Raw genomic sequence first — 11,641 nt, forward strand, 5'->3', positions numbered from 1 at the left:
CTGCCTTATTAGCTTCCTAGTCTCTTGTGTTTCACTGAGCAGAGCTGGTAGCACTGGGAACATCTTTATGCTCTTTCTTTCCATCCCCTTCACAATACAAAGGGTCTGGCAGGGGAGAGAGGGGTCAGGAATATTGGGGCAATGGGGGGCTTCAGTTACTGTCAAGCAGAGACTCCCCAGGCCTGGATCTGAAAAGATCTGGCTTCTGCAACCCTCTGGCTGCTCTGTCCCTTCCTGGACTTGATGCTTCTAGTTTTGGTTTAACAGGTTGTCCCAGAAAACCTGCACAAACCTGACACAATGTTTGTCCTGAGTTCTGAAGAACCTGGAATTCACACTGTTGTCCCTTGTCAGTGTTTTCCATTTAAATTTCACTCTAAACACTCACTGCTGGGATACACAGGGAAAAGCCCTGTCCCTGCTTGGGATGGAAACTCCTCTGTGTCTTACCAAGAGGTTAAAAGCCAGTTTGGTTTTCTGGAAGCAGTCGATGAACTCGGCCTCGCTCGGGGGTCTTGCTCGGAGGGTCAGCATTCCCTCTGCCAGGAGAAGGGGGCAGAGAAGGACATGTCAGTGAGAGCATCCCCTTTGGGAAGCTTCCATCTGCCTGCCATGCAAAAGGCACAGCAGAAATGGGTGTTGAGACCAGAACTACTGAAAATCAGGGGTTCAGGGAAAGGCAAGCTCCCTCTGTGTACCAGAGGCTCTGTGTGCTCTGCCAGAGAGAGCAGCACCTCCCAAACTTGTGTGCCTGGATCTGTGGCTGTTGCCATGGCATCGATCCAGCCTTGCTCAGCCAGGAGCTGAGGTGTCCCCCCCACCTTCATCCATGACACCCCTGTGCTCCCCATTTGTTGTGGCTGCTGCACTGCACCTGCTGGCCCTTTCTTCTTGTTCTTCTTCCCTTTCTTCCTTTGGTTGAGCTGCCGGAATGCCTCTGCAGCCTTCTGGAGCCGGGCAACAAACACTTCAATGTCATCCAGGGTGCAGTTCAGGATTTGCTGTAAGGACAGAAACCCAAGGGACCAACGTGAAAGTGAGCCTGGGCTGTGCACAGCTGGGAGCCTGAATCCCAGGGCCTGCTGCATTTCCTGGGAGAATGCACACAAGTGGGCAATCCAGGCATGAAATGCAGCTCAATGCTTCCCTTTGCAAGCACAGAGCTGCTGGGCCTGATTGTGTGTTGTCCTTACCAAGGGGATAAGTGACCCCTCCTAATGGACAGCTGGAAAATACCCCAAGTGGGATGGGGAGGAGCAGAGCTGAAGAATCAGCAGAGCTGCCTCAGGTCGGAGGTCATTGTCACTGATGAGGTGATGGAGACTTGCTTTTGGCCACCTTATCTTTATGCACAGCAGGTATCAATTGGAAAAATGCCTAGATGATGCATTAAATGTCTGCTCCCTGCCTCTGCTCCCTCTCCCTTGCTCCCTGCCTCTGCTCCTGCCTATGGACTGTGCAGTGTCCCTGTCACCCACCGTTTCCTTCTCAATCTTCTGTGCTAACATGGCACGGGATTCCTCATGGTCATGAGAGCCAGAGCTTCGTCGGTCATAGTCTGCAAACCAGGGAGAGAAAAACAGATTTACTACCAGAGGTTGGAAATAGGCTCCATAAAAGCCAGGGGTCCATGGAATGGTAGCTCCGAGCTTGGGTGTTTGTTCTGGGTTGTGAGGGCACCTCAGGAATAATGTTTGTAACAGGTGCTAAATCCCAATCATCCTACAAAAAACCCAACCCCGAGGCACCTCCTGGCTTCCAGAAGCCACATGCCCAGTGTGGGGGGGATATTCCAGTGGGAGCAATCACTAGGTTGGCCCCTCATGCAAAGCAAACAGTGTCAGCTCAGGGCAGGGGCTTGGAAAGGGCCAGCACAGCAGGATCTGCCAAGTGGGAGAACTCAGGAGGCAGTTTTGGCAAAGGACCGTGACAAGTCCAGAGCATCTGTAAATGTGGGGATGAGGTGCCCCATCGGGACAGGTTTTGTAGGAAAAGCAGGAAGGTGTTTCATGGAGAAGGAATCTCAGCAAACAGGCATCACTCAAGACTTTCTCCTGTCATCTGCTCCCCTGCCAGGCTCTGTGCACTCAGAGCCAGAAATCTTGCCTAGAGGAATTCCCAGAACGGCTGATGTGAGGACCCTTGGAAGGGCACAGGTAAGAGTGGCTGCTTTTCATCAGAATAGAGATGTTTATTCATGGTCCAGCTGAGAGACAGAGATGTTCCTTTTATGATGCAGAACTGGGCGTGAAATAAGTTCTCCATTCAGCAGCCAGAGCAGTTGCTTGGCTTCAGAAGCCATCCCAGCAAATGAGTGTTTTGGATGTGTCATAGTATCCTATTACATGTTTTCCTTGAAACTAGAAATGAATGCTAAGATAAGGTGCTATGATAGACAGGGCTAAAAAATGCTTACAGTTTGTTCATCACTTTGATCTTTTGTAAGAGAAAGAGCTTGTTTCTGTTCCTAGGAACTTACTTCTGTTACTTCTTTCTCCAAAGGAAAATACCAGGTTTTTCCAAGCCAACTCAAATGGGCTGAAGTCAGGATGGTTTTGGAATCAGACTTTAGATGAGCACATAAGAGGGGTGAGTTTAGATCTGCATTTCCACTCTTGACTTTTACAAGAATTCATGAAAACAAGTTGATTTTCAAGGGTGAAATCTTGTCTCCTGTGAAGTCAGCAGAGCCAGGAATTTGCCTTTCTGACCAAATATTTTGTCTGTACATTTTAAGATCACCAATGCCTGGTTCAAATTTCATGTGATGGCTTATGAGGGGTTTTTGCTTTTTTGGCATTTCTGTATCCCCCAAATAAGGGTGTTGTTACAAGGAGTTTCTGGGAGCTTTTATGTGTGGAGCAGAAGATGCCCAGTGGGTACAACACTTATTTTCACCACAGAGCACTTCAGGAAAGTTGGCTGTCTGAGTTAATTAGTCTCCCATTCCCAGGACAGACTTCCTGAGTGCTCCCAGTACCTGCATCATGCTGGGAAGGAGGTGCCACTCTGTTCCTGTTCATCGCTGAGCCTCGCATGTCATGCTGGATCGGGATGGGAGCCGGTCCTTGAGGTGGGGGGAGGATGGATTGTCTCTGCTTGATCTTTTCCTGGTTTGCCCTGCAAAGAAAATGACACAGAACAAACCCAGCAGTGGTCACAGATCCCTTTTCCAAGACACTGGAGTGTGACTAAACCACTGGAAACAGAGGTTTATTGTTGTTGCTCCCAGCTGTATCCCACAGCACTTACTTGAGTGTCTGCGGCCGTATCTTCTTCCCGTGCTTGTGGTCTGCCAGGGCACTCTCTATGTCCTCATGAACCATCTCAGCCTTAAGGATAAAACAGGGATGTTTTTAAGGGCTTGGCTTTAGGAAGGATTGGAGGAAAGGGGAAAAGGCAGACAGCAAGAAGTGTGTTTTGTTCTGTTTCACAGCAAGCAGGAGGGCTCTGCTTACCTCCACCTCGTCACAGTTGAAGAAGTGGATGTCAGGTTTGTGCTGCTCAGAATCCTGACACACGAGGAGGAGGATGGAGGAATAGCGCATCTGATTGAGCACTGTCTGGCAGTGCTGCACTGTTGGCAGGGGAAAGTCCTCCAGCTCCTCCTGCAAGAGAAGGGGGAAGGTGTCAGGCAATGGGGAACTACTGAACTGAGAGGGAATGGTGCTGTGCAGGAACTCCTGGGATCCCTGGGCTGATCTTCCTTAATTTGTCATTGCTAAAACCATCCTGTTCCCATGCTGCAGGGCTGACTCTAATCCAGGAGAGAATTTTGGTAGTGATTCACCCTTGTTTGTGCTCCTTAGAACTTGCCCTCTCCCAGGCAGAATTGAAAGGGCACTCAGTGCACCCCACACTTCAGTCTGGGGTCAGTCCCACAGGGCTCCAGGGTACCTGTGTCTCACAGTCCAGCAGCCGGATGGACTTGTCATTCACTTGCAGCAGCATCTCCTGTGTCCAGATCTTCTCTTTGGAGTTGAGCAGGATGAGTTTCCGGATTGCATCATCCACTGTTGTGATGGACTCACTCTTGTCCATTATGAAAGTGGCCAAGTGCTGAAGTTGGGGAGAGAAAGGAGATAAAAACAGGTGGAAAATGTTTTTTGGGGTGTATAAATTGGTGATGAAAGCATCTCTAGAGACTTCAATTACTGTTTGTATTTTCTCAGAGCTCAGGCATGAAATTGTTGCTGCACAAAACAGTTTTGGTTGTTGGTACCAGCCTGGTCATGGCAGTGAAAGATTTGGGTTTCATAATGGGTTTTCATAACCAGTTTCACCACTTTTATATTACTCTCATCAATTCCAGCAGCTCTGATCCCTGTCCAGCAGGGCAAATGCTTCACACACATGAGTTACTCCCCAGGTCCCTGTGAACCTAGCCTGGAAGTAGAACTATGGCAGTCAAACTAATGCTTTGCTTGCCAAGCTACAAAAGCACTTGTGTTTTGCTTGTCTTGTGTAGCAAACCTGCCTGTGTGAGATTTGTGCCAGGCAAAGAGCTCACACAAGCCATGGGCAAGTGTTGGTCCTCTGTGCCAAGTGGGATCCATGCAATGTGTGGGGTCCCATGCTCTGGGAACAGCTACTCTGAAGAACTTCTATGCTGCAAAGCCTGCAGGAACTCCAAACCTGGCAGCTCACTCTACACCAGCCCTTTAAGCCCCCCTTAGGGTTGGAGTTACCTTCTTCCCAAAAATACCTAAATCAGCCCTCATAGTAGTGAAAATGGGTGTTGCTGACTGTAGGAAAGGATTTTTTGCTGCCTGCCTCTGTCCTGCCCTGTGCTTTTGCTTGGTTATCCTGGTACTCCTACCTCCCTTCACCTATCCTGTAAACCCAGCCCATGGTTTTCTCCCATCAGCCGGATTCCGTGCTGCTGTCCTCCCTTCCTTCCCCACCCTGTGTGAGCACTTGGGCCAGGAGCAGCTCAGCTACAGCACAGCCATCGAAGCTGCTTTCCCATACCTGCTCCAACTGCACCCTGAAGTGTGTGGGGATCCAAGCCTTGCACTTGGCACCTGTATGTGCAGAGTTTGTGAAATGAGGTAGCACTTGCAGCTTTGGTGGGCCCCTGGGACTCCGTGGGAAGGGAATGGTGGGCAGGGAGGCAGCTGGGGAAAGGAGAGGTGTGTCACATCCAAATGCTGTGTCCCCACCGGCAGTGGGTGAAGGCAACTCCGCATAGTCCAGGTGAGCAAGTGCTGCTCCCTGCGGATGGAAGAACTGGTTGTGTCTGCCAACAGAGGGCACTGCAAGGCAGGACAAGCTGGGACTCCGAGCAGCCAAGCTGTTTGCCCAGCTGTTGTCCCTGGGGCGCAGCCAGGCCGCATGTTCAGGTGATAGCAGAGAAGGGAAAAAAAAAACAAAAACAACTCAGGAAGGAAAAAAAACCTCAGGAAGGAACAAGGTTCTCTTTCACCTTGTTCTTTTGTTGCCCAGCTATGTTCTTGGTAAGAAGGGAAGGGGAATGTGCCTGACTGTCAAAAAGCAGCTGAAGTTTTCCCTGTCTGTACCAACTTTCTCCAGCAGTGAAAAGCAGGTTTTTGCATGGATAAGTTACAGGCCTGACCAAGGCATCTGTGCAGTCCAAGGGCCTGCAGCCCTTGGAGGCTTATAGGGCCAGATCCCACCTTTTTCTCTTGTGCCTAGAATATTGAAGGCCCATCCACCAGCACAACCCTCTCAACCTGGTTTCCTTGCTCAGGAGGGTACAGAACAGGCACTTCAGCAGCAGTGGCTAAGCTGGAGAGCCAGGAGCAGATTAACCCCTGGAGTAGGGAAATCACAAGGTGCTGCAGGTAGAGCTGCCTGGGGGGCCTGGGACAGCAGTGTGGCCACCCCAAAAATGGTCCTGCCAGGCATTCAGAGTTTGTGGGAAGGGCAGCAGTGAAATGCCTGCTTGTCTTTGATGCACACATCCTGGTTTCAAAGCAAGAGCTGGAAAAACAGGGGGTGTTTTAAAGCAAGTCCTAAACTGATGGGAAATTTGTAGTAACAGGATGAGTTTTGCCTGGCTTTTCTCCCCTTGATCCTGTATCTTCCTGCTTTCTCCCAGGGATCAGAAATAACCATTCTAGGGATCAAGTAGCTTCTTTCTGGTGCTGATGCACTCGTGAGCTGATTCAGTAACCCAGTGGGTTGTGTCCACAGTTGACATGTGCATCAGTGGGCCATGGAGGAGGATGACGAAGTTGTTGGGAAAGAATTCCTTTCTCCTTGTAAAAGTCCAAGTAAATGCAAAGTGGGAAGCAGATTAAGAGGCAGCAAAAGCTGATGCTGCTCCAGCATGTCCTACTGTGGGACTTGGAGAAGCTGTGGATGTTGGGCTCTGGCACAGACCAGATGGACCCGAGAGGGATGAGTGCACTTGGAGCACAGAGCCTTGGATGGTTGTGAGGAAGCACAGGCAAGAACTGTTGCTGCAGTTGGCTCCACACAAGGTGGATGCAGGGAAAGGCTTGGATTTAAAGCACTGGTAGACCTTGCAGAAAATCTTTAAACATGCTCTTGGGCATTAGGGCTGTATAGGGTTTGTGGTGACCCATTTGCTATTAGATGTTTTCCAAAGACTGGAGGAAGGAGCAGAGCCCAGGACAATCAATGCAAGGCCCATTCCTGTGTTCATCAAGCAAAGGTATGGGGTGAGGCACTGTCTAAATAGAACTCCTGGCAGGTGTGTGAGCTGAAAGCTGAGATTAGAAGTGCAATCACGAATGAAAAACATGCTGGGTGTATGTTACTGTAATTGTAAAATAGTGCATGGGAAGGTATTTGCCAAGTCAGTTTTATCTGTGCAGAGGTGACAAGCCCTTTTCTTTCAGAGCAGTGAGGGTATGGGTTTACTCAAGATGACAAGCATTTTTATCTCTTCTATTGTTTTATCCACCACCTTTACAAGCTTGATAAATTCCTTTGCTCTTTACTGTTCAGTCAGTTTTCATGGAGGGGAAGCTACTTGTCTGACTCAATCATTGAAATATTTTTCTGCTTTCCATTTTCTGTAAATATGAGTGGATTGAGAAGGAGAAGCTTGTTGCTGTCTTTGTTTTATCCCTTAAAACCCCTTTTCATCCAGACAGACGTTCAAATACAGCAACTTTTATTAGAATGGGCAATGACTCCACCGACCATTAAACTTTGATCTGATTACTTCAAAAGGTATAAAATGCCTCCTGTGAGGAAACCTCATTCTATCTCACTGCCTGCCACTGCAATCCTGTTTGCCTTGGTCAAAGTTCAGGGGAAAGACTGACAAACGGGTGGCTTATGGCATAATTAATAAAGAATTAATTTACATGTCACTGTTTAAAGTCCCTTCTCTGCATCCATGAGTGACTTCTGAGCCACTGAGTTGGTTTCTCCGATGGAAACCAGGACCTCTTTCCAAACAGGCACTTTACAAGTCTAAATGTAAGCTTTCAAAGGGCCCCATCTCCTAAATATGAACCTGAGGAAGTGTTCTTCTGTCTTGCCTTGCTCAGTTTTCACTGATGAATGGCCCCAGCTCCTCCATGGAGTCCTGCACCGCCACGCTGCGTTACAGGAATTGCCAAGCTCAGGATGGCCAGGCTGGCTTCTCTTTTTGGGTGGGTGTCTGTGGCAGTGGGAGATGGATTTGGCTTATTGCCTGTCTTGTGTGAAGGGGTTTATGTTACCTGAGAGGACACAGTAGCTGAGGAGAGCTGAAAACTGATAGTCCATGTGGTCTCTGTTGTTTGGAAAGCTGAGTTTCAGTAACCACCATGGGAACTCTGCTTTTAACCTGTCTGTGCTGATCGGAAGGGTTTAAAGCACAGGGTGACAGGACAGACAGCATTTCATGCTCTCCTTCAAACACAGAGGAGGGAGAAGACAACAGCTTCTCCATTTCCTCTTTCCTTGTACAGAATTCCCCTTGTTTATTGAAATCTTCCCCCCCCATTCTCCTTTACTCAGTGACTTGAGACTTTAATGATAAGGAGGTTCCCAACTCGCCCTTGGCCTCCTAAAGGTCCAGAACACATAGAACATGCTGCACTACAGGCACCCATCACTGACCTCAGCCTCTCAGCCCCCTAGCACATGTGTGTGCTCACCTGGACGTGGTACTGGGAAGTCTCGTGCATAATGATGTTGGAGTTGGAGTATTTTTTCCTTTGTTCTGTAAGAAAGAAGAAAAGAAGCATTGGTTGTTTTTCTTCGGATCTGAGAATTACAACTCTGAGTCTCTCTCACAGTTCCCGAGCTCCCAGCTCGGGCTCCGCGGGCGCTGCCAGCAGGGGTCTCTCGAGAACAAGGATTGCCTTTCCTTGAGCTTCGCCTTGGCGATTTCACCTTTCTCCTTGGCCAGCCAAGAGCTTTTAAATCGAGCTCCTCTTGGTGCACGGGGCTGAGCACAGTGCTGCCCACGGTTTAGGGAGGGTACTGAGCACCCGGAGATATCCCAGTGATAAGGATAATGCAAAGATGCCACTGCTCTTCTCTGGAACCTGGCAAGGGTGGGTAGAAGTTAATTCAAGCTGATTTCTAAAGCTTTTTAACACCTACCCTACCACTCTTTAGGCTATGCCATCACAAGAGTAGTTCACACTTGTAGCTCCGTGCCTGTGGCTGAAAACACAGCAGTGTTTTGCCTCTGTGCCTGACTGCTGACAGCCCTGGAGTGGTGGATGTTCCTCAGCAGAATTGATTTATTGATTAATTGGTGGGAATATTGGCAGAGGCATTAATGGAGACTGCAGGGCTCTGAGCCTGTGTCTCATACACCACCAGCAGCAGAGGTGGACTGAGGATGGTTCAGGGGAAAGACCTCAGACACCCAGCCCAGCTTCCTGCTCAGCCATTCCAGAGTGACCTTGAATAAACAAATTAATATTGCAGTGCAGCCCCTTCCCACCTCGGGCTGGCAGCAAAGGCTCAGTGGCACTTTCTGGTTGCTGGGGGCTTTAATTGCAGTCTGTCCTACTTGCAATGTGGGGCAAGGTCTGGGATAGGGCACAGGCAGCGCATCCCACAGGGATTTGGGGCTGATGTGAGGCACTTTTTTCCTCTCAGTAACCTCAATTTCCTCCCTGAGCATTTCTCATGTAAATAGATGACACTGATGGAAATGAGAACACCGCATTCATGTGGGATGGAGACAGATTTGGGTTTTAAGACATCCCATCCCCTCCTTTTCCAAAAGGAGTGGAAAAGGCTGAAGTGGGTGGTCTGGAAACAAAGGGAGTTTACATTCGGACAGGCAAATGTCTCCAGCCCTGAGAGGAAGGGTGAGGAGCTGTGTGGGGAACTGGTAGTCCCTGAGGGAGGGAAGGAATACCAGGGGGATGAGGTTTCCAGTGGGAGGTTAGCACAGGTCTGTGTTCCTGGTAGGAAAACAGCCCATGGAGCTGTAGCAGTGGTCAGGGCAGCAGCTGGTTGCCCTCAGACTCAGACTCTCTGGGATCCCTTCCAATGCCTTTTCCCCTTCCTCCAAGCTCAAAGAAACTGCGCGTGTCGCAGTCAGGGGGGATCTCAGTATGCACTGCTGAGAAAATCTTCAGAGAAGCCCTTGGAAGTTTTGGGGGCTGGCCAAAACCTCAGAACTCTGCATAGCCCAACTTCCCATCACCTGCATTCAGTGAGTGCAAGAGAGCAAAGGCCTCTTTAGCCCTTTGCAACCTTGTTCAGACAGCAGCAAGCCCTGGGACAGGGAGAAATGCAGATGTTTCCCCTCCCTCTGTTGATTTTTCCCTGGGGGAATTTCTGCATTACCTCCACAAGCCACAGAACTAGAACAAAGTGCCTCTATTTTGTCTCCCGATGTCATTCAAGTGATGTCCCAGAAGCTGCCCAGGGCAAGAAATGGGGTGTTTCTACATGTTCTTTTGAAATCCCTTCTGTCTCCTTGGCTTCTACCTGGCCCCCACACCCATGGAAACTTTTATTTTTGTGTTTCCTGCTGGCATCCACAAATAAGACCACGAGGTCTGGAACCAGCCAGAGTTTCTGGGGACAGCAGGGTGCCAGAACACTGAAATCTCCTTCTTTTCTAGCACTTAGTTTTGATTTAAACACAGGAAGAATTAAAGAACCAGGTTGCTGATCATGAAAGAGTCAGGTTTGGGCCACATCTATCCAAGGAGTGTGGGTGCTTTAAAGAAAATGAGTCTTTTTTGGTTTATTTACTCAAAACAACGTGGTGAAACACTGCAGGGTTTTCCAACATGCATCATTATTTATCTTTGATTAAATTTGGTTCTGGTTGGGCCGGGCTGATCCCAAAATGCTTTTAGGAAGAAGTTCTTCCCTGTGAGGGAGCTGAGGCCCTGGCACAGGTTGCCCAGAGAAACTGTGGCTGTCTGTTCCCTGGAAGTGTCCGTGGCCAGATTGGATCAGTCTTGGAGTGACCTGGGACAGTGGAAAGTGTCCCTGTCCATGGTAGGAGATGGAATGAGATGGGCTTTAAGGTCCCTTCCAACCCAAACCATTCTGGCATTCTGTGAATGATGCCTATAGCAAAATCTGTGGCTCTTTGACTCCTGGATCAAGGGGGATCCTTTGCCTTGCCCACGTGAACTCCCTTGCCAGCCATACCTCAGAAGGCAGGTCAGCTGTCCTGTGTGGCTGTCCCCTGCCCTTCTGCACAGCTTTGTCCCTGACCTGCTGAATTTTGTATGAGTGCATGCTGGCCTGTTAGCAGCAGCAGGAGGAGCTCATTTCCTCCTGCTTCATCTGACACCTCACACCGGGACACTTGGCATTTCTACAGTGTCCTGCAACAGGACCTGGGCACCTTCAGGTGTTATCTGACCCCTAACCTGGCCCCAGGATGTGGAGAATTTGCATAATCCCTTTGTGATAGATGAACATTGCAGAAATATAGTGATGATTTCCCCAAATTAGCTCAGACACCCATCTGCACTCCTGTTTATCTCCTGCTATGACCTTCAGAGTCTGTGGCAGTGAAAGACTCTGGATATAACACAGGCAAAGGGCAGGGAGAGGCTCCAGGGCTGTGGCACCGGTACAGCAAACATCCAGAGGTGATAAAGCTGGCATGAACCCACAGTGACCGCTGTCCTTTTCCCCTTTTGTCTGCCAAGAGAGCCGAAGAGATGGGAAAACAATAGAGCTTTGTCCTGTCCTTTTTGTGTCTGGCAAGGAAAAAGCCCAACTTGTAGCATGGGTATCCTGGCAGGTGCTGGTGGGATCCCCTGTGGCCTGAGGAGAAGTTGTGCTGATCCCAGACACTGGCTGTATGAATGGGATGGGGAATCCAGAAAGCTTTGAATGCCCTGAGCTTGGATAACACATGGGACACACACAACCTCTGGTAAATTGTCTCATCTCTTGCCTCTCAGCGTCTGGCCCAGTGATCCCTAAGACAATCCTTTGAGGGGGAAAAACCCTATAAATGGTTCTTTAACAGAATTCACTTCAGTTCTCTACTAACCAGGAAGCTTTAAACTTGCCTCACGCCCAGAGGAGTGGGCAAAATGGCAACGAATATTATCTACCACTGGTATCTTACAGATAAACAGTGCTGTGGGAATGGTGTTTCCCACTGGCATCAGTGAGGAAATGGGCTGAGACCACTGCAGAGGTACAGGGTGGTACCTGAGGGCTCAAAATAGTGCTGGGCTGAAATCCCAGTAATGATACTAAAATCTTGGCT

The 11,641-nt window shown here is 49.2% G+C and overlaps 1 protein-coding gene across 1 annotated transcript in view; it reads right to left on the bottom strand.

Moving 5' to 3' along the window:
* EPS8L2 (EPS8 like 2) overlaps positions 1-11,641 on the bottom strand; it is a 64,096-nt gene that overhangs the window by 25,975 nt on the left and 26,480 nt on the right. The window contains exons 4-11 of the mRNA XM_031061498.1: positions 8,082-8,146; positions 3,898-4,059; positions 3,459-3,608; positions 3,253-3,332; positions 2,981-3,120; positions 1,479-1,558; positions 875-1,001; positions 451-539 (exon numbers count right to left, since the gene is read on the bottom strand). Coding sequence (XP_030917358.1) covers positions 451-539; positions 875-1,001; positions 1,479-1,558; positions 2,981-3,120; positions 3,253-3,332; positions 3,459-3,608; positions 3,898-4,059; positions 8,082-8,146 — 893 coding nt within the window. The remainder of the gene's footprint in view (positions 1-450; positions 540-874; positions 1,002-1,478; positions 1,559-2,980; positions 3,121-3,252; positions 3,333-3,458; positions 3,609-3,897; positions 4,060-8,081; positions 8,147-11,641) is intronic.

Source organism: Geospiza fortis, unplaced genomic scaffold, assembly GCF_000277835.1.
Source record: "Geospiza fortis unplaced genomic scaffold, GeoFor_1.0 scaffold450, whole genome shotgun sequence".
NCBI classification, from domain to species: domain Eukaryota; kingdom Metazoa; phylum Chordata; class Aves; order Passeriformes; family Thraupidae; genus Geospiza; species Geospiza fortis.